General features: G+C 50.3%; 3 protein-coding genes across 8 annotated transcripts; all 3 read left to right on the top strand.

Annotated features, from left to right (window-relative positions):
* Positions 1-726: 726 nt before the first annotated feature.
* On the top strand, positions 727-9,294 carry Arid3c (AT-rich interaction domain 3C). Of its 2 annotated transcripts, XM_015492409.2 has the most exons (8): positions 727-1,598; positions 2,388-2,774; positions 4,497-4,569; positions 6,402-6,585; positions 6,713-7,008; positions 7,864-8,049; positions 8,265-8,354; positions 8,812-9,294. In XM_015492409.2, the coding sequence occupies exons 2-8, from the start codon at positions 2,388-2,390 to the stop codon at positions 8,910-8,912; spliced, it is 1,317 nt and encodes a 438-aa protein (XP_015347895.1). In that variant the 5' UTR covers positions 727-1,598; the 3' UTR covers positions 8,913-9,294. The 2 variants fall into 2 exon arrangements, with proteins under 2 accessions (XP_015347895.1, XP_048639420.1); XM_048783463.1 differs by lacking the exon at positions 8,265-8,354 and having other exon boundaries at positions 736-1,598.
* Positions 9,295-9,852: 558 nt separating this feature from the next.
* Positions 9,853-17,805, top strand: Dctn3 (dynactin subunit 3). Of its 2 annotated transcripts, XM_015492410.2 has the most exons (7): positions 9,853-10,006; positions 11,626-11,710; positions 12,416-12,502; positions 15,362-15,445; positions 16,582-16,640; positions 17,239-17,298; positions 17,486-17,805. In XM_015492410.2, exons 1-7 carry the CDS (start codon positions 9,911-9,913, stop codon positions 17,573-17,575), a joined length of 561 nt encoding a protein of 186 aa, XP_015347896.1. In that variant the 5' UTR covers positions 9,853-9,910; the 3' UTR covers positions 17,576-17,805. The 2 variants fall into 2 exon arrangements, with proteins under 2 accessions (XP_015347896.1, XP_048639421.1); XM_048783464.1 differs by lacking the exon at positions 15,362-15,445.
* A 138-nt stretch (positions 17,806-17,943) lies between these two features.
* Rpp25l (ribonuclease P/MRP subunit p25 like) lies at positions 17,944-21,551 on the top strand. 4 transcript variants are annotated; one of them, XM_048783465.1, is made up of 3 exons: positions 17,944-19,031; positions 19,117-19,367; positions 20,178-21,551. In XM_048783465.1, exon 3 carries the CDS (start codon positions 20,214-20,216, stop codon positions 20,703-20,705), a length of 492 nt encoding a protein of 163 aa, XP_048639422.1. In that variant the 5' UTR covers positions 17,944-19,031; positions 19,117-19,367; positions 20,178-20,213; the 3' UTR covers positions 20,706-21,551. The 4 variants fall into 4 exon arrangements, with proteins under 4 accessions (XP_048639422.1, XP_048639423.1, XP_015347897.1 ...); XM_048783466.1 differs by lacking the exon at positions 19,117-19,367; XM_015492411.2 differs by lacking the exon at positions 17,944-19,031 and having other exon boundaries at positions 19,073-19,356.
* The last annotated feature ends 404 nt before the right edge of the window (positions 21,552-21,955 follow it).

The following is a 21,955-nucleotide window of genomic DNA, read 5'->3' on the forward strand; positions in this document are numbered from 1 at the left end:
CCCCTCTGTGGGCCCAGCATAGGGGTGAGTGGGCAGAGAAGGAGATTTGGCTCTACCTCAGGAGAAATCATAGCCAACTCCTATGGGGAAGTGGTGGAATTTTCCATAGAGAGTAAGGACTTAGATCTGGGCTGCAGAGAAGGAGGAAAGCAAGCATCCAACATAGATCCTGGTAAGAAGAACCGATGGTCTGGGCTGGGGCAAGCTGAGGCTGAGATGAGTGGACTGATTTGAAGATTTGAAGAGCAGGAGGGAGGAGCAAAGACAAGGTCATTCCTAGATTCCTGCCCTCTAAAGGAATCATGGCCCTGGGCATGTGGGCCTCACTGGATATGAGGTCACCCAGGGACCTCATTGAGAATGGTCCTTGGTACTGCATACCCATACTATGTTTCACCCTTTCAGACACCTACTATTCCCTCACCTTAGGATGGTCATCATGCCTTTGGTAGGTAGAGGTCTCCTTGGGCACCGAATAAAACTGGAAAAGTATAGGGGTGGTGCCCCAGAGGAATAGGGTCCAAGCTGCTCAGAGAAATCATGGCCTGGCACCTAGGAACCCCAATAAAGGAACAGCATCTGGTGGATAGTTGGGGTAGGGTGGGACCAAAGCAATTGACTGAGGGGAAATAGAGATTTGGGTGTCAGGAACACACAAGTGGAGAATGTGTGTGAAAGTGGGCAAAATGCTGATCCCTTGTGAAACAAACAAATGATGAGTGCCTGGGGCTCATTATACTCTTAATTCTTCTCCTGTGCACCTTTGGAAATATATAATAGAATGTCAAGAAATTTTTTAAAAGACAGAACTGTATGTAGTTGTGTAGTTGCATGTGGTGCTTATACCTTGCTGCAGGTGCATAGGCAGCTCAAAGACCTCCGAGTGTGGTAGTACATAGGTGTGGATACATCGCCATATGCACACCTGTGTGTAAACTGCATCATGCATGCAGTTGAGGACAGCATGTGGACAGAGCAGGAGAAGAAGCTTCTGTTCTGGCCAGGCTCAACACTCACCCCAGTATCCCGCAGAATGATTCACCTAGTGATCACAGCCAGCCCAGGTCTCTGACGCTGTAGTGCCATGGAACCCAGTGTGTAAAATTGAGCAGCTGCGTGCCTGAACTTATGACAGGTGTGTTGGTGTGTGAAAGCGGCTGTTTGTGTGTGCATGCCCGGCACTGAGTATGGGTGTCGGGTGTCTTGGTGAGGTGGGGCGGGGTCCTAGTCCAGAGTCCAGCGACCGTGGACTCCTCATGCTCCCGATTTCCCATGGCTCTCCAGCGCCCCTCCCCCGGAGTCTGGCTGTAAGGAAGGTGGGAGACACCTGTTGGGGGGTTGAGAGAAGCAGAGCCCACAGGGGCCTCTCCCCCCTGCATCCCCGCCCGCCTTCCGGGCTCGGGTCCCGCCCCCGCGACCGCAGCCAGCAGATCTGCTGTGAGTGAGCGCGCCACTGCCAGAGAAGCGCAGGACGGCAAGAGCGCACGGCGGCGGGGACCCTGAGCCAGGAACCAAGCGAAAGCAGGGGCCGCCCCCGAGGCGGGCGGAGCAGAGGGACCGCCGTGGAGACACCCGGGGCAGCGGGCCGCGCCAGGCCGGTGAGTGCGGCTGTCGGCTGTCGGGTGCCGGGAGCCAGAGAGCTGGGCGCAGTGACTCCGCCACCTCCTGCCCGTCCGGTCTCGTCCCGCTCCCAATCACTGCCCCCACCGCCCTCTGTTCCTGCACCTGCTTGATTCTTGTCCTTTGCCTGCCCTAGTCTCTCCGTCTCTGTGTCTCGCCCCATCTCTTTCTATTACCTCTCTTCTGTCTGTCTTCTGCTGCGTCGTCGGTCTTTCCTTATCTCTCTCAACCTGTCTCTATTGGATTCACTCTGTCTCTGTCTCTATCTGGACTGCCTGTCACTTACATCCTTTATTTCTTGTTCCTCTCTCTTACCCAATGTCATTCTACCCAATGTCTATCAATCTCATCTTTTCCCATCTATGTTTCTGTCTAATCTCTGTCCCTCTCCATCTTGGTCTCTCTCAGGTCCACTTCAGTCTCTCCTTGTCCCATCTCCATCTCTATCTGTGTATCTCTGTTATATTCAATCAATCTCCCCACCCCCTCTCTCATATCTCTCTTCCCCTCTCCTCTATCTCCCTTGGTCCTTGTCACCCTCTATGATTTGCTTAGCCTCTCCCTGTCCTCAGTCATGGCTATTTCTTACTCCCTGGGTCTGGTCTCTGTATCTCCTGTTTTTTCTATCTCTGTCTCTGTACATCTCTGGGAAAGCTCTGTCTTTTTTTTTTAAGACCCCCTGCATGTCCCTGAATCCATGACCACCTCCCTTGTGTTGGGGGGTGTAGGGCAGCAAGGCCCAGCACCCATAATTCCCTCCCCCACAGATGGCCCTTTCCTCTGGGCCCCGCCTGGTACCAGGGCCGACCCCAGCAGGGGGACTGCGCCTGGAAGCTGTAATGGAGGTCCTGCAGAGACAGCAGGCTGCTCGTCTGGCCCAAGGGGTGGGGCCCTTGGTTCCTCCACATCCACCGCTGCCATCCCGACCTCCCTTTCCTAGTCCCCAGACCCTGCAGGCTCCAGAGGGGGCCTTAGGGGAAATTGGGGCTGATGAAGAGGAGGATGCTGAAGAGGATGAGGAGGGGGAGGAAGCTGGAGCAGAGCAGGAGGCAATTGATGAGAGTTGTCCAAGGGCCCAGGGCCCCAGCTCACCTTCCAGCCAGCCCCCTGGACCCCATCCCCACGAGTGGACCTATGAGGAACAGTTCAAGCAGGTAGGATTCCCTCACTGTAAGGGTTCCCCTCTTCCTTCCCTCTGGGCAAAAGCAGAGCCAAGTGATCAGTAGTCCCTCCATCCCCAACGCCCTCTAAAGGAAGGAAAGGCAGAGAGAGAGAGAGAGAGAGAGAGAGAGACAAGACTGGGGGATAGACAGGGTGGGAAAGACACTCAGATATGTGGAAAGTGCACTAAAACAATTCTAAGAGATGCAGAAGACACCCCAAAACACGGAGACTGACAAATTGGAAGCCATTAGTGAGTCCATAAGAAAGGTGGGAGGTGTAGAGGGCTTTAAGGGAGAGGGTTCTGGGCTTGGGAATTCCTGTACCAGCACCACTCTACCTACTCTTTCACACATCAAGTCACCAGGGCCAGTAGGAGTGTCCCATACCATTTCCCTCTGTCTTTGGAGGCAGAATAGATATTGCCACTCCCTTGGCAGGCTGGTACACCCCTCCTCTTTCCTATCACACCACTCTCCCATCCAAATGTTCTACCTGGCCTAAACTTCATGGATGATAGTTCCCAGTCTGTGTTGGCCACTACAGCTACAGTGTGACTAAAAGGCCGCTATACAGCTGAGAATGGCAAGACTTACTCACATGACCTTAATTCAAGGTTCTTTCTCCCTGAGAAACCCTCTGGGTTTTATTCTAAGGACACTAGTCCAGGCTGTCACTATGAAGGTGTTACTCAGGTCTGTGACTCCAGGTGTGCTATTCTGGCAGCATTACTTGCAGGGTGTTTGTTGGTCTTCAATGTTTTCTAGATGTCTTCATCTGTGGCTAGAACTCTGTGGCATTAGTGTAAGAATGTGTTATTCGGGGTCCTGTTACTCCAGAGATATGGCCCTCGTGACTGTTACTCTGGGACTTATTACTTGGAGAGTGTGAATATTATTTATAGCTATTCATCTAAGACCAGGGCTCTGTGTTGTGGGCATGAGACTCTCCAGGTTTTGTTACTCATGGGTGATCTTTTCTCTGAAAGTTCTTATTGGGGGATGGAGTGTTACCTATAGGTGTTACTCAGGGACTGTTATTCTGGGTCAATGACTATTACTCTGGGAATTGCTCTTCTTACATTTGAGAGGTGATGCTTGGGATGGGGTCTAGGTGACTAGGAATTAGAAGGATGACTGGTAGGTCCCTCATCCCTTAACCCCTCGGGTCCTGTGGCACTTGGCCAGTGCCTCTGTGGCAGCTTCCTCAGTAGGCAGGGTAACTGCCTCTGGAAGCTCAGGCCAGAAGGTCAATCCAGGAGTCCCTGAGCATCCTTCCTGCCTTTTACACAACACAAACCCAGGAACACAAGGATGTGAACAGCATGAGGGCCTTGCACATGAATGAGAATGAATGATCCTCAGACACACAGCAGTTTCCTCAGAGTGGAACACAAACCTAGCCTGGCTTCTTTCCTGGGAATGTCCTCTCCGAGGACAGGATAAGCAGCCCGAGCTTCTTCCTGCTTCCCCTCTTCCCTATAATTTCCCTATGAGTGTTTTGAGATGCCCAGAGCACCATTAGCCAGCATGGGTCTGTGTATTTTAGAAAAAGGCACCCCTACCTACCCCTGGGATGGGCCTAATACCAGGGGGTCCATATTCAGGCCCAACTTACCCCTTCAGCTAGGGACTCTTGTTCAGGGTACAACCTGAATTGGGGTCCCAGGGGAGGGGGTTCTGTGGAGCTAAAGAGTGACCCTGGTCCTTTCCCAGTTGTATGAACTTGATGCAGACCCCAAGAGGAAGGAATTTCTGGATGACCTGTTTAGCTTCATGCAGAAGAGGGGTGAGTGAGGTGATGCAGGGAAGGACTTAGAATTGCCCCCATTTACCAGGTTTGAGGAAGGGAGACACCAGGATGTAGTCCCCAGGTGGGGTCCTCCCAGCAGGGGCCTAGGGTTGGCAGTACCTGTCCTTTAGGCCTTCAATAGTGTCTTTAACCTCTGACCCTGCCCCCCTTCTCCACCCCAGGATTAATTAGTCACCAGCCCACTGGCAGCTTAATGAGTGTGGAATCAATTGGGAGGGTGGGAGGAGGAACTGATGGGTGACTGGCTTGGGGTGGGGTGGGGTCCCAGTACTAGAGGGTTGGTAATGCCTTAATTCTCTATAGTAGGGGGCCAGTTCCTCCAACCTTGTCTTTCTCAGTTTTCCCCTGCTTCAGTCAGGGAATTCCCCATGTGCTCTGTAGCAGGAAGGACTAGGATTAGACTGAAGGAAGGACTTCCCAAGGGGTGGGCTGGGGGACCATGTAAGTATGGGAAGTTGGCAGAGAAGGAATTCCTTTCCAGAGCTGGAAGAAATAATGCAAGAAGGGTCCAGGAGGGGATCAGGGTGGGCGGCAGTTCATCACTTCAGCTTCTCCCCAGATTCATGGGACTGAACACTGACTCATTATCTCTCTCTACAAAGCTAATTAACTCACTCAGAGCGCAGCCTGATAAGCCGCTAATTAACTGGCTGCACTGCAGCCCCCCCTTCCCTTAGTGCAGCTGCTGGTCCAAGTCTCCCTGGACCACCACCCAGGCCCAGCGTCCCTTTCTGTCCTTCCCAGGGACACTTGGTGGGGTCCAAGGACCTCTTGCTCCCCAGGGAACACTGGTTATTCTGGTCCCAGTGTCCCCTCTCTACCTCTTCCTTGGAGCCTTCTCTACGCTGAGAATGGGGTGGGATAGTCTGAGCTGATCCCAGCACTACCCACACCCCCAGCTCTGCCTCCTTTTAAGTCCCTGCTTCCCTCTTCTGGGCTGCCCGGTTGGGGGGTGGGGAGTGGGGGAGGGCGGTCCCGCAGGGCCGATAATTTCCCCCCATTAATCAGGCCGCAGCTAATTGTTCGGGTCCAAAGGCGGCGGTGGAAGGGGGACGGGATCGGTAAGGAATTAACTGGGGCCCATCGCTCAGCGGAGACAGGCCCTTTTGTCAGGACTGGCTGGCGGGGGTGGCGCTGGCTGCAGAGTTGGCGGGGCCCAGGCAGGAACTGATTCTTTTCCACCTGCCATGGTTGTCCGCCCCCGCTCCCCTCCACCTCCGCCTTGGGTAGCCATTGGGGGCTGCTGTTTAGGGGAATTCAGCTCTTCCCTAGTCCTTCCTACAGTCTACCCCGGGGATTGACGGGCAAACTAAAGCTTTCAGGCCAAATCCAGTTGCCTTCGAGATATAATGGTTTTCTTTCTTTCTTTTTTTAAACCTATTTGGAAAATATAATTAAAAAAGGAATAACATTTGTAGCTTGTGGAACTCAAATTTCAGAGCCTGCAAATAAAGTTTTATTGGAACACATTTGCACCCATTCTCTAGTAGGTATTCTCCAAGGCTGCTTTCAGACTACAATTGTAGAGTTGACTAGTTGTGACAGAGATCTATTGGCCTGCAAAGCCTGAAATATTTACTATCTGGCCCTTTACAGAATAAGTTTGCTGACCCCTGGTCTAGACTCCCGTCCTTCCTGCTACGATAGAGGCCCTGGAGGATCTGGGGGCTCTGCCTGTAATCCTACCTCCCTATCCCTCTGCCTTCCCTCTCTAAGCCTAGTGCAGGCACTCAACTCCCTCAGTCCCCAGGGATGCCCTCAGACAGGGGCCTACTTGGTGTTCTGACTCGCTGCCTACTCCCCATCAGGGACACCAGTGAATCGTGTGCCCATCATGGCGAAGCAGGTGCTGGATCTGTATGCGCTGTTTCGCCTGGTGACCGCTAAGGGCGGCCTGGTGGAAGTCATCAACCGAAAAGTGTGGCGGGAGGTCACGCGGGGCCTCAGTTTGCCCACCACCATCACCTCAGCCGCCTTCACTCTCCGCACCCAGTGAGGCCTGGGGTGCTGGCGAAAGGGAAGGGCACGCAGGGTGGGGGGTGAGGATGTGGAGGGCAGCGCGGTGTGGGACTTGACCGGCTGGGCCCAGCCTCCCTTCCCTGCCCCGATCCGCCTCTAGGTACATGAAGTACCTGTACCCGTACGAGTGCGAGACGCGGGCGCTCAGCTCCCCGGGGGAACTCCAGGCCGCCATAGACAGCAATCGGCGCGAGGGCCGTCGCCAAGCTTACACCGCAGCTCCGCTCTTCACCTTAGCAGGGCCACCCGCTAGGGGCGCTCCCGGCCCCGCCTCTGGCCCTGGCCCAGCCCCGCCCGCGCCTCTCTCCGGCCCTGGTTCCGGACCCGCCCAGGGTTCCGCCTCTGGCCTACCAGCGCTTGCTTGCGCCCAGCTGAGTCCCAGCCCTATTAAGAAAGGTGAGAGGAACCCAGGAGGCTTTGGGGGCGGGGTGGTTTTGAGGTCTATGCGTGCTCTGAGATGTAGGAAACATTAATGAAAGGATTTTGCGGGACACGGGTTGCAAGTTCAAAGGCAGCAAGACCATTTAGCAACATAAATGGTCAACATAAAAAATAAAAATGGCTGGGGATGTAGCTTAGTGGAAAAGCACGCCTCAGTCCACAATAGAATAGGTAAATAAATAAATCAATAGTGGGGGCTGGGGTTGTGGTTCAGTGGTAGAGCACTTGCCTTGCATGTGTGAGGCACTGGGTTCCATCCTCAGCACCACATAAAATAAATAAATAAAATAAAGGTATTGTGTCCATCAACAACTAAAAATATTTTAAGAAAGAAAAAAAGAAATAGTAGGGATCCTGAGGTCGGGAGCAACAAGACTTGACTGGGCTCTGAGGTTTGAGTATTGCTAAGGTATAGAAGTCCTGAGGTTTGGAGTCAATAAAGCCTTGACTCCAAGCTTAACCCGGTGTACCAGGTACCAAGCTCAGGAAAAGGTCCATAGCAGCTTTATCCATAGCAGCTTCATTCCACCCCTATGCATCCAGGACTCCTGTTTGCATGTGGTCTGCCTCCTTATGTCTTGGATTATTTGACAACCAAGAACAAGAAAGTCTCCCAAATTCTCTTAAACCAACCCAAAACTATATATTGGCCCTTTGGGCTTGACACCATACCCCAGCCTCTAGCCTGAAGTTCTGGATGGGAAGAGAGATTGAAGTTGGTGCTTTGAGCTTGGATGACCTCTCTTGGTCCCAGACTTGGGGAAGAACCACATTGCTTGGGCCTGAGGAGGTAATGACTTGTTCTTCCAGAGGAGAGTGGAATTCCAACCCCTCATCTGCAACTACCTGTGGGCCTTGCCTTGGGACCACCAGCACGGGAGAAGTTGGCAACAGAGGAGCCTCCAGAGAAGAGGGCTGTGCTAATGAGCCCTATGGACCCACCTCGACCCAGTGCACCCCCCAGTTTCCTGCCCCGCAGCAAAGTTCCCTTGAGGGGTGAGGAAGGGCTTATTGATGAGGGGTCTTCAGTCCTATGCACTGAGGGAAGATAGACCTGATAGGTATTGAAGGTGGGCAGCCAATTCCCTCTATAGACAAGTATGATTACAGGTATGGGGGCTAAAGTGAAATATGGGCCATCTATAGAAATGGGGGACTTCTAAGTCTGAAATCTGATTCCCTGAAATGTGACTACTCCCCCTCCTGGACAGAAGAGCGGCTGGATGGGCCCCTCAATCTGGCAGGCAGTGGCATCAGCAGTATCAACATGGCGCTAGAGATCAACGGGGTGGTCTACACTGGTATGGGTACTGTAGGTTGTCTACACTGGCATGGAGTCAGGGGTATTTAGACTAGCATGGGGGTTTTAGATTTTTCTCTACTAGCATGAGGTTCAGGGATAGCTGAACTTGCATGGTAACATGGGGTTCAGGGGATTGCTACACTGGCATGGTTTCAAGGGTGTGTTTATGGCATGGGGTCAAAGGCATGGCCTCTGTGGCGTGGTGATCATGGGATATCTGCCTTGTCATGGGACTATGTATTAGTGTCAATATTTCTTTTTTACCTGTTTGAGGGTATCTGCATTGGCATAGGAGTTTCTCACTGACCAGAGGGACTTGTCCTCATTGGTTTGTGACAAGGGTATGTGTGTGGTGCTCTAGCAATCAAGACACTTACTTTTGTTCCTTTCTGTTTCTGTGTCCCACCCTCTCCTGCTTGTGTTTGCTTTTTGCCATTTCCTCACCCCTTTGTCAGGTGTTCTCTTTGCTCGCCGCCAGCCTGTGCCAGCTTCCCAGGGCCCAACCAACCCTGCACCCCCACCTTCTACTGGGCACCCTTCCAGCACCTTGCCCTGAGAGCTCCTATTCAGAACTAAGAGTCCCAGCTCCATTGCTGAGGGGGGAGGAGGCACCCTTCTGCCTTGATTCTTTCAGGATGTTCACTCTGGGACCCAGCCCTGGGAGATGACCACACCCCACCTCCATGCCAAAAGGTTTTCTTTTGACGTTCCATCTACCTCATTGTAAAAGGAGGGCACCACCTCCCTAGTCAATTCCAGCAGCATCTACCAAAGGATTCTTCCAGAAGCAACCCCCATAATCTTGTCATATGCCCTTTGTGTCAATATCATCTTTGGCACATAGCCTTTTAGGAGCCAGGTGAAGGGTTGGATTGGGTGTTGTTGAAGATGTCCCTCAGGTTACATTTCCTAATAAAGTTGTGCTCCCTCCCACTCCAGTACCTCCTCTTCTTGTTTGGTCTGAATGGGGGTGGGGGGGGGAGGAAGGATGTGGTACACAGGCAGCATTAGATGGGGGAGGGGGGCTCTGAGGAGAAGGCAGAATAATAGCAAAACTCCGTGAGAACAGAAGAGCATTGAAACAGAGTTCAAATCCCGATTCTTTTACAATAGTGCTGTCCGGCCTTGGGCAAGTCACTTAGTCTCTTGAATATTAAAAGTTTCATGGACTTTTAAAAGTCCATGAGCCCTCCTACTGAGTTGTCTATGGGAATGGACCTATCGCGGAACAGTGGGTATATTTATATGTACAACCTTAGGGAAAGGGGTGGGGGAAAAGTCTTTGGTATGAAATTAGAAGAAGAAAGGAAAAGTCTTGATAACCAGGCGCTGGAAGCCAGGGAAGGGACCGGTGAGATAGCGTCACCAAGGTAACTAGACAGCTTTTGACATCTTTTACCTGCCCGTCTGGTCACTTCTGGCATTGAATGTCTGGATCAAGGCGTCACTTCCTGCACCCAGGGCCATCCGTGCACTCGGATTGGCCAGCCTTCCTCCTTGGGCGGACGTCCCACCCTCTGAGTCTTCCGCTGCTGAGGTGGGGCGGTAGTGGCGATGGCGGCTCTGACGGACGTGCAGCGGCTACAGGCCCGAGTAGAGGAGCTGGAGCGCTGGGTGTACGGGCCGAGCGGGGCGCGCGGCACGCGGAAGGTGAGAGCTCCGGTCCGGTGGTCCGTTTCTGCGGCAGGGCAAGAGCAGTCCACTGGTCCGGCACTCTGGATGGATGCAACGACTCCAGTCCTGTGGTCCACAGTCCAGCCTTTGAAATAACAAAGGTCCGGGACATTCTGAAGCCTCTCGTACCCTCAGGGTTCATTCCCATGGTGGGCTCTGAGGATAATTACGTCTTTTTGAGATGGGCTCAGTGACAAGTGTAACTAAGACTCCGCCACTGTCCTTGCAGGCTAGTTGGGGAGACCTGACACCTTCGAGAAGCTAATGAGAGTTTCAATAGGAGTTGAAGTCCACAATGGAAGTGCCATCCCGGAGCCCTCCGTAGTTAGATGCTAAATGAATTGTGCAGGTAGAGGTCCATGGGACGCCAAAGGAGGCCCAGCAGAGGTGGATAAGGGGTGAGAGGTGGCGGTCTGAGAAGGGCAAGAATAGAAGTGTCAGGGTTTGGGTACTGGGTGTTCAGATGCTGGTCGGCACTCCACACCAGTGATTAAATTTTGACAAGTGTGAGAGCCAGTTGCCCTCTAATCCTTTTTTCTACAATTGGAAACCCAATTACTGAATAACTTCTGGTTCACTGCCAGGATATTCTGGAACTAAGTGCAGCATAAATAGTGCTGTTTGTACGGCTTGTGGAATTGGTCATCACCAGCAGATTGTTTTCCCATTTGAAAATTAACTTCCCAAAACATTCTCTGTCTTTGGCGTCTATGACTCTAGCCTGCCTGATATTTCTTCTATCTCTTTGGCTGTTGTTTTCAGTCTTATTTGCCTACCCACATATTTGACCCTAGAATATTAGCATTCTGTACTCAAACCCTAAAACCTGGGTGAGCTCATTCACTTCCATAGATGCCTCCTCTATTTAACCAGTGAATAGTGAAACTTCTCACCTTCTACCCTTAAATCCTAGGTGGGCCAATTTACTCCTATAGTTTCATTTACTCCTTACTTGCCATTATGTCTCAAATGTGTATCTCTGGTTAAAATTTCTGTTCTGAGAACCTGATTTAACATCCATTTGTCTTCCACACTTTTCCATTTGAATAATCAACAGACATCTCAAACTCAGTCCATATGCTCTTAACTGTACTCTACCTCTCCCCAACCTGATTCTTTTATATATGCCCTAATACAGGGATTGAAGCATCTTTGGGATCCTAGATGTCTTCTATGATCTTCCATTCTCCACACTAGAGTTGATGTGGAGAGGATGGGGCTAGAGATAGGCCAGTCACTCCAGCAGCTGGTACAGTCATCCAGGCATGAGATAATGACAGCCTGGAGAAGATTTTGCATCTCTCATGCCCAAGGATTTAGGAACCAGGGAATATGTAATATATGCTGGTTCTGTATAAACTCTAAAGTAGTTAATTGTCTACTGAAACAGACTTGAAACTCCCCAAGAAATTTATGATTCTTTTCCTTTCCCATTAAGGATTCCCTGAAGCTGGGCTTCATCTTCAAAAGAAGGGGACCAAACTAGATTACTGGGACTCAGAGGTTTTGGAGTCTGGGAGAATGAGGGTTCTTTACTTCTTCCAAGCCTTGAGCCAGGTGGTATATTTTTCAATTAACCTCCATTCCCCTTACAGGTGGCTGATGGTCTGGTCAAGGTGCAGGTGGCTTTGGGGAACATTGCCAGTAAAAGGGAGAGGGTGAAGATTCTGTACAAAAAGAGTAAGTGCTTCCACAGGGTCCCTACTTGCTCTACTTTCCATCCCTGTGCTTCCTGGAACCTGACCCTGGTCCTTCAGCCAGCAGGTCACTAGAGTAATTCTTTGAAGACAGAAAAAATGTGAAGATGTTTCCCTGCCAAATTGGTGAATTGCGGTGTGCTTTTCTTCCTTATGAATAAATCTCAAGCCCATGCCAGGGTCTTAAGTTTTGTGATGAGACTTCTTACTGAAAGCTTCCCTTAGTAAAGGAGGGAAAGAGTATATGAATTTTCTTTAGATGAGGATAAGAGAAGGAAAGAAATGAGGCACTGAGAATCCCAGCCTTGGTTCAACCAAGCCTTTTATGTTCTGTTACAGCTAGTAACCTGTTCAGTAACTAGAAATCAAAACAAACCCTGGCTTGTCTAGGCATTAAGGAAGAAAGGAAACTTCCACCCTTGCTAAGGATCAGTGGCAGTGCTAGGGACCCGTGAATGGTGGCAGCAGTTGTGTTTCCAGCTCTAGACTCTGAGGTCAGCCAGCAGGTAGGAAGAGTGGAGAAACAGGGAAGAGGAATAGGGGACTTGGTAGATGCTCCTGATGCAGCACTATAGGTGTCAGCTCATCTTTCAAAGCTCTCTCCAAGGATGACCACACCCAAAATTACTTTATAAGACAGAGTTCTATTTCCCCACCATGTCTATTTTTCATCTTCCTACTTTTCTAGTTGAAGACCTGATCAAATACCTGGATCCTGAGTACATTGACCGCATTGCCATACCTGATGCCACTAAGTTGCAATTCATCTTAGCAGGTAATGCTGGACTATGTGTGTACATGCATCTGAGGATGTGGGTTGTGGGGGATATGGGGCATAGAGAGAGTCTCCCTCACCCATCTTGACATGGTACAGTTCAGAGACTGCTCTCTGGGATTTGGGCCTGGTTCTGAACTGAAGCCTGAGGTGATCTGTGGATCCAGTAGTAGGCACTGAATGCAGTGTACCTCTGGGCCAGCTGCAGGCCATGGTGCCAGCCACAGCGGGAGTTACTCAGTGTTCTATCAATGGCCTATCCCTAGAATTTTCCTTCCGAATCCTCATTCTGCTCACTGGATAGAGGATCTCCTAAGGAAAAAATGGGGGCAGGACCATTGTTATTCAGGAAAAGGGAGAATACTGGTATGAGTTTCAACATTTTTCTTTCATGTGAAAAATCTCCAGTATTTCAGAATTCTAGGCAGAAATATCAGTCATCCACTACACAGCTAGGATTTTCTGAGCACCTGTGTTTGTTCATTCATCTAGAACATATTCAGCTGGGCATGGTAGCAAGCACCTGTAGTCCTAGCTACTCAAGAGGCTAAGGCTGGAGGATTGTGAGTTCAAGGTCAGCCTAGGCAACATAGTGAAACTCTGTTCCCCCCACCCCATCCCACTGCCCACCACCGAGAGAGAGAAAGAGAGAGAGAGAGAGAGAGAGAGAGAGAGAAAAGACATTCAATTTTTATCTGCTGTGGATCCAGGCATTATCCTGGATGAGAGACAAACAATGGTGAACCAGGGCACAATAAGAGCAAGAGGAGGCAATCCCTGTTCTAGGGACCTGAGTTTGTAACCTAGGTGGGTAATGTAACACTGAGGTCTAGGTAAGGAAGGACACCTGTGATGAAAGGGCTGTTAGAATTCCCAAAGGGCTCCTGAGCAATTTCCATGGTTCAGGAGATCTTCCCTTGCACTGACTCTTACCCTAGCCTCTCTCCCTCTCTTCCTATGACACTGCCTCAGGGGGTGTAAATCTAGTCACATGCAAGAAGTTACACAATCTCCCAAATCATCATCTTGCTTTAGTCCAGTCTCATCTTCATAACACATTTCCAGCAAGTCAGTTGCCTGCTTCAAATTCAGTATCTCCTCTCCTTGTTAGCATAAAATCCTAATCTTTTAGCCTGCCATTCAAGGTCTTCTAGTCTATAGGGCCTGTCCTGTCATCCAGCTCTGTTTTTTGTGCTCTGCCTTTTTCAGTTCAGCTAACTGAATTCTTTTTTTTTTTCTTTTTTAATTGTAGTTGGACACAATACCTTTATTTATTTATTTTTTATGTGGTGCTGAGGATCGAACCCAGTACCTTGCACGTGTTAGGCGAGTGCTCTACCACTGAGCCACGACCCCAGCCCTAATTGAATTCTTTTTCCCTTAATGTCAAGCACTCCTGCCTCTAGTCATTTGCATGTAACAGTGCTCACTTTCCTTCCTTTCTTTCTTTCTTTCTTTCTTTCTTTTTTTTTTTTTTGGTGATATTAGAGATTTAACCCAGGGCAGTTTGCCACTGAGTATACCCCCCAAGCCCCCAAGCCCTTTTATGTTTTTTTTTTTTTTGGGTACCAGGGATTGAACCCAGGGATGCTTAACCACTGAGCCACATTGTCCCAGCCCTTTTATTTAGAGACAGGGTGTTAATATTTTAGTTAGAGACTGGGTGTCCTTGAGTTGCTTTGGTCCTCACTAAATTGCTGAGGCTGACCTTGAACTCATGATCCCCTGCCTTAGCCTCTTTAGAGCCACTGGGATACAGGCATGAGCCACCACACCTGTCCTATATCTTTATTTTGAGACAGGATCTTACTAAATTGCCCAGGCTGACCTCAAACTTGCAATACTTTTGCCTCAGCCTCCAGAGCACTGGGATTACAGTTGTACACCACTGCCCAGCTACAGTCCTCACTCTTGAATGCCTTCCTACTCCGTGGATTTCAGTCCATTGAACCCCTCTGTGTATACAGAGCCCAGCTCAGGTCCTATTTTCTCACTAGCCTCTTCCATTGCTGTCCCTGCTCTCTTGCCATTTGTATTATCTCTGTCTCTGAGAAACTGAGCAGATCTTGCCTGGTATAGTCTGTCACGTGTCTGTTCTTCTATACTTTCCTGGGGGCCTTTGGCATGGTAACCCAAGTCTGAAGTACTTTGTCTTCTATGACCTAGGAGGCACTGAGTTGTTAGGAGGCTAGAAGAAGAGGCCTGGGAACCTGTAATCCCAGTGATTTAGGAGGCTGAGGCAGGAGAATTTCAAGTTCAAGGCCAGCCTTGACAACTTGGTAAGACCTGTCTCAAAAAATAGAAAAGGGCTACCAGGCATGATGGTTCATGCCTATAATCCCAGTGGCTTGGGAGGCCAAGGCAGGAGGATCATGAGTTCAAAGCCAGCCTCAGCAAAAGTGAGGTGCTAAGCAACTCAGTGATACCTTGTCTCCAAATAAAATACAAAATAGGGCTGGGGATGTGGCTCAATGATTAAGTGCCCCTGACTTCAATCCCCGGTACCCAAAAATAAAATAAATAAAATAATAAAATAATAGAAAAGGGCTAGGATATAGCTCAGTTATAGTGTAGCCCATGGCTTATTCCCCCATTTAATTCCTAGTACCTCAAAAAAAAAAAAGGCTTTGGAGTTAAAACTTAAAGAAAGGAGGGATTTGGAGAGGTCAAAAGTCTCCTTGGGCTCAAGATAGGTCAGACAAGACATCCAGGAAAGGTGGGGGCAATATGCACCTAGAGAAGGGGAGCATTGGGTAGGATTGGGCAGCAACTCTGACTCCTGTCAGATGCTTGGCCTCTTGCATTGAAGTAGCAGTGCTGGGGTTGCTTCAATTCCACTGTCTTGTCTTTATACTTTAGAGGAGCAGTTTATACTCTCCCAAGTTGCACTCCTGGAGCAGGTGGACAACCTGGTACCCATGTTGGACAGTGCTCCCATCAAAGGTACTTCTTCGGGATTTCAGTTCCACTGTTTTGCTTGGGGAGGTGGGTGGATGAGCAAGACTTGCCTATGCCTTAGACTCCTTGGGCTCAGTCTGGGTCCACTCCTTATCCAAGTACCCCACCCTAGGGGTACTTGCCACCTCTACTAGGATTAAAATTCTCAGAGTAGAGAGCCTCGTTTCATGACCTGAGGCAGTTTGGGCAGATACTTTAGCAGCCTCCAACTTTGCTTATTACCCCACTCCTTGGTATCTCTCTTCAGTTTGCTGTAGAGCCCTGATTTAACTGTCAGAGCCCCTGCTAGTTATATGAATTCTTCCTGCTGCACTGCTGAGAGAGTCCCTGGTCCTGGCATTTGACAAGCAGACAGTGGCTTTAATTGAATCCAGATATCCATCTTGTCTGTCTCAGGAGGTATTTTTTCCAGCTCCCCCTCCCGCTCCTGATCAGCTACCTACTAAGTATCTTGACAGCCTTAAGCTGCTGTCCCAACATAGTGGTCAAGGCTCTGGGTGTTAGATTCCAGTTGGCCAGTTTAGGGAATTGGCATTCCTCCTTAGCTCACCTGCTGGATCCCTGTTCCCAAAAAACAGACCTGGGCTTCTGGGCTGAGAGCAAAGGGACAGGTCCTATGATAGACAAAGCTGTCTTTGCCAGGCATGGTGGCACTTAGGAGGCTGAAGCACGAGGATTGCAGGTTTGAGGTGAGCCTCAGCAACTTTAGCGAGACTATTAGCAACTTAGTGAGACCCTGTCTTAAATCAAAATAAAAAGGACTGTGAATGTATTAGTAGTAAAGCACTCTTGGGTTCAATCCCCAACACCAAAAACAAACAAAAAGGATATCTTTACCAGGTCATATTCACAGCATTTAAGTGGTAGGGGGCAACATTGGGGACCCCAAAATTTTGTGTTCTCCTTGGCACCTGTTTTTCCCCTTCCCTATGGGTCCTGTAATAAGACTGGGTCAGGCAGGGAGCGCCCCCCCCCACCTCCAGCTACAGTGGTCGATGAAGCCTGGCGTTTGTTTAGCTTCTCCACTCAATACTCTAATCCTGCCGAAGACCTAATAGACTATTGAGCAGTCCCGGGGGAGGGCACAAGCATCATTGGATAGTGTGCAATGTGTTTTACAGCCGTTCCTGAGCATGCTGCCCGCCTACAGCACTTGGCCCAGATCCACATCCAGCAGCAGGTATGAGAGGAGAGAGGACTGAAAGGGAAAGTAGAGATGGTAAGGCCTGTCATCCACACTCCTCTCATCTGGGGAAGCAGGCCTCAGGCCCTCCTCTTGATACTTTGGAGGTTTATCCTTTATTTCCCATATGCCTTAGAGTGGGGGAGGGACTTGCCTAGGGCTACATCCAGGCCTCCTGCCTCCCAGTGTAGGACTATTTTGAAACAAGGTTGAAATTGGGAGGTACCCAAGAATTCCTGAGAATGGTATGTCCTTGATTATAGGTGGAGGATGCTCTCCCTCTCTTTTTCTCTCTCCTCTTCTCCTCTCTCTCTTCTTTCTACCCCCAGTTCTTAGTTTCAAGTTCAAAGAGGGTTCAGAAGGAGAAGACATATACTAGACAGAATGTTTTCCTAAGCGTGTGGCCCACTTCCCCTTACATAAATCTCTGGACTTCTGTTAAGGCACCCATCCTGGGGCCTGAAAGTGCCCCTTTAGCCTTTTGCTCCTTTGGTTCTGGGTGTAAGCATTCACCTTCATTAGGCTTTGTGGGGAGTAAGTTTAGTGAGAGATGGGACTTTGCCCATATCCTTTCTCTGCCACTTTGGCCCTATAGGACAAATGTGTGGAGATCACTGAGGAGTCCAAGGCTCTCCTGGAGGAATACAACAAGATTGTATCCTTTCTGCTCAGCTAGACCCCGGGGTACTCTCCCCAAGCTCTATTCTTGTGTCCCACCTCTAGCTCTCTCCTCCCATCCCAATTAGCCTGTCTGTTCCCTGCTTCCCCATCCCAACGTCTTTTGGCAGATGCAAAATCACTCCCTCAATAAGACTCCTGTTATCTCCTTGACCTGTGACCAGACAATGCTTCTTTCTAAGCAGTTCGTGCAGTGGGATGAGCTGCTTTGCCAACTAGAAGCTGCCAAGCAAGTGAAGCCAGCAGAAGAATGACAGCTGTTCCCCATCGCAGGGCTAGCCAGGGCAGCCAGGCTTCAGGGCCCTGTGCCAAACTGTCTTTATAACAAGGCAGAGGCAGCTTTGTATTTGAGAAATTTAAGGACCACCTGTCTGCACCCAGGTGGGGTTCTGAGGACAGAGATTAGGTTATCTGGCAGTTGGTTTGCACACCCCCCCCCATCAATGTATTTATTCCAGTGATAATAAATAAATTGTAGAGATTACTGGAGGAGTGTGCCAGCTTCTGGTCTAGGATGGGCTTGGTGGTGAGGGTGGGGTTGGCGGAAGGTAGAGCTGTCAACCTCCCTGGTGGTTGAAAATTGGAAACTGTTCTATCTTAATCTGGCTTTCTGGGAGGTGTAGAGCTCTGAAGATGAAGGCTCTCATTTGATCGATGTGAATGGGACATTCCTTTGTGCATCCATTTATCCTTTATTTACCAAGTACCCTTTAAAAGTTATATGCCATCAGGTAGAGAGGATACAGGTAGAGCACAGGCTATTAGGGAGATAGTCAAGCAAATGGGCAATGCTACCAGGTGGGCATAGGGTCCTTTTCTGCACAAAGAATAAGCTATGAAACAGGCAGCCCTGGTGGGTGTCAATGCAGGGACTTTCCAAGCCAAGGGAGCAATATGTGCAAATGCAGAGAGAAACCTTGAAATTTCTCTCTTGGGAGTTTGTGCGGTGCCATTAACCGCTTGGGAGAGCCCAGGAGATTTGTATGCAGGAAGTTTTAGGTTGGGGAGGGGCAGTTGGGAAGGTGGGGTAAGGGAGCATGTTGTGAAAGAGCTAGGAGAAACTGAAATGGGCACCACACTCCGCTAAGTGCTGCCTCCTTGTGGTCTCAGGGAGTGATTTGGCTCCAGATTGCTTACCAAGTCTGTTGACCACCCCCTACCAATGTGGTCTCCCTGCTCCTGATACTCAGAGTGTTCAAACTGTTCTGAAACCTGGCATCATTCTAGACTACTTCTCCATTCAAACAGTCACCAACTCTTCACCATAACTACCCACCAGTATCTCCCAACTTAAACTTTTCTCCATCCCCACTGCAGTTTCTGTGGTTCATTAGTTCAAAAAATCATCGAATAAATATTTGAACGCCTACTAGGCACCGGGCATTGACTAGGCTCTGTGGACACGCCTCTGGGTCCCCATGGCCAGGAGCCCTATGAGGCTGGTATGGGCTGTATGCGGTACAGCCCCTTCCTAGGGTCACGCCGACTGCATTCCCACTTCACACACTACCCTCGGCTGCCGCAAGTGAGCTCTACACAATCTGTGGTTCGACTAACCCCTGACAAAACCCATAATTCGCCAGTGCTCACAGGATGAGTCGAAGCTCAGCACTCGGTAACTGAGGTTGTCTCCCGCGCAGCTGCATAAGTGGCCACTCCAAACTGAAACTCGTTCGCCTGCGTCACCTCGGCTTCCTCGGGGTCCAACAGGTAATGCCCTCCCTCCCATCTTGTCTCCTGAATCCCTTGCCTTCAAACGCAGGACTCCTCAGATGGCTCCTCCCCTCCTGTTCAGGGACCTCATGGCCCCATTGGAGTGCCCCTGCCCGGGATTTAACTGCGGAGACCGTGCGCCTCTGTTCCCTGTCATCAAGTCCTAGCTTCGCTCCCTCAGCGGGTCCAAGCTCCTCCCCGGTTTCCCTCAGGCTCCGCCCGCGTTCGGCGTGCGCGGCCCGCGGTCTCAGCGCGCACCCGGCCCGCACGCCATCTTGGCGGCGCTGCGAGGATCAGGCGGGATCCCTCTGAGTCTGCTGAGGTGAGATCCAGGTACCAGCAGGGTGGCGACGCTTGGAGGTAGCCCGAGAGGACGCCTGCTCCCTAGCTGCAGTGGCCCGCGGGACCTGGAAGCGGCCCGTGGCAACGGAGACGGCCAAAGCTGGCCCGGAGTGGCCCGCGCAGCCCTCCTCTCGAGCCTCTGCCCCAGAGTTTCTGACTACACTGGGTTGATGTAGATCGACCCTGATAATTTGGGGGCAAAGGCTGCTTAGCCCTATCCTAGGGATCCCAGAGAAAATGTTGACTCTGTTTTGGGAAGCATTGGGTAAGAGCTTTTGCTGTGTCCCGGGAAACCTGGGGCAAAGGGGCTTGGCCCTGTTCTCAAGGAGAACAAAATGAAGGGACTGCCTCTCCCTGTACTTGAAGAACCCTGATAGGAGCTCTCGGTCTTGTTTTTAGGGAGCCACGGTAAGAGTTCTGGGCCCTGCCTTAAGAAACCCAGAATGGGGTTGGGGCTCCCTACTAGTCCTAATGGCTTGGAATAATGGGATCTAGTCCTGGCCCAAAGAACCCAATGCTTGGAAATTTGGTCCTGTCTCCGGGGACTCCAGATTTGCTGAGGGAGAGGGGTGTATTGTGATGCTGTCTAGAGGAGGGGGAGGGCGTGTAAGGGGTAAGCCTCTTCCCAAGATGAAGTAGACATGGTTCCTGGTCTTAAAAGCTTGGGAGTGAGAGGATGTGACACTGTTCCTGGGAAGTCTGGGATGAGAAAAAGGGCCATATCCTGAAGAGGGGTGGAGAGAGTGATGGAGAATGGCTGGGGAGCACATTGCCTACCACTCATCTGATACTTCTCTGCAGTGGGCAGTGAGAGTCACAGACAACACAGCAAGCAGGATGGAGCACTACCGGAAAGCTGGCTCTGTAGAGCTTCCAGCACCTTCCCCAATGCCCCAGCTACCTCCTGACACCCTGGAGATGCGGGTCCGAGATGGCAGCAAAATTCGAAACCTGCTGGGACTTGCACTGGGTCGATTGGAGGGGGGCAGTGCACGACATGTGGTGTTCTCAGGTTCTGGCCGTGCTGCAGGGAAAGCTGTCAGCTGTGCTGAGATTGTCAAGCGTCGAGTTCCAGGTCTGTACCAGCTCACCAAACTGCGTTTCCTGCAGACTGAAGACAGCTGGGTCCCAACTTCACCTGATACAGGTTTAGACCCCCTCACAGTACGTCGCAATGTGCCTGCAGTGTGGGTACTGCTCAGCCGGGACCCTCTGGACCCTAGTGAGTGTGGCTACCAGCCCCCAGGAGCACCCCCTGGCCTGGGCTCCATTCCCAGCTCCAGTTGTGGCCCCCGACCCCGAAGAAGGCCTCGAGACAACCGGCCCTGAAGACCTGCTGAACCAGGCTGTTCTCTAGGTCTGAACATCTGAGATGGCTGTGCCTTTTCTGAGACCCCCTTGTGACTGCTCAACATTCCCAACACAGCTTGGGTCCACAGAAGTCCTACTGCCCCTTCCCTCGGGCCTATTGGAAGGGACTGCTACGAAGAACACCATGTATGGGGGTCTCTGCTGATTTCTGGATTGTTTGAAAAGGGCTTTGCCTTCAGCCTACAGTACATTTGACCTGCCTTCTAATGGAGGTCTAGAGTTAGGAAATAAAGGTTCTGCCCATTTGTCAGATGAACCTTGGCCTGCTGTGTGGAAGTGGGAGTAAAGGAATAGGAGTCCCTATCTTTTGCCCCCTGAGAGCTAATAGGCTGGATACAGAGAAAGAATAGGCTCAGGATAGTGTTGGATCTAGTGAATAAGAATCTTCAAGCAGTGACCTGAATCTGTGTAGGCCCATGGTTGGCTGTTTGCCACCTGCTTTGGGCTCATTCAGGAATTCTGCAAGCTCAGAGGTTTCTCCCCTTCTGCAGCATATGTTACAGTGGGATCATGGACCCAGGCACCAGCCTGTCTGGATTTGAATCCTGGTTCTACCATTTGAAATTTACTGCCTTGTGATCTTGGACAAGTTACTCTTCTGTGCTTTAGTGTTCTCATCCACAAAATGGGGAATGATAGTGTTTACCTCATGGGGTTGTTTTGAGGATTAAATAAAGAGATATAAATATTTGATACTTAGATGACACTTGGGCAGCTAGTGCTATATAAATGTTAACTGCTATTATAATTGACTCAGTTTGTAAATATGTTCTTTCCTGTCTTAAAAAAAATGCCTCAGTCCCACATCTTTCTCTAAGTCTCTTCCTTGCCTTTTTACCCTTTGCCATTCCTTTTCTACCTCACCATGGCCTGGGCTCCATTCCAGGTCTGAGAGATCAGGGATGAGAGAGGTAAAGATTGTATTAGTAGCCAGGAGGCTATGGACACTAGGGCAGGATTGTGGGTAGTGGTAGACTCAAGAATTGAATCAGTTGGGTTTCCCATGGATCTTGAGATTTTCTCCAATGTGTCCAGCAGCCTGAGTGTGCATAAGGAAAGCAGAAATTTGGGGATTCTTCTGAGCTCACATTATAGTAGGATGTAGAAATATTTGAGGTGTAGAAATATTTTCCTGGTACTAGGCAGGTGGGATTAAGGTGTTAGGAGAGCTGACAAGGACTTAAGGCCAGTAGGCTGTGGTGAGAACT

Source organism: Marmota marmota, unplaced genomic scaffold, assembly GCF_001458135.2.
Source record: "Marmota marmota marmota unplaced genomic scaffold, marMar, whole genome shotgun sequence".
Classification (NCBI taxonomy): domain Eukaryota; kingdom Metazoa; phylum Chordata; class Mammalia; order Rodentia; family Sciuridae; genus Marmota; species Marmota marmota.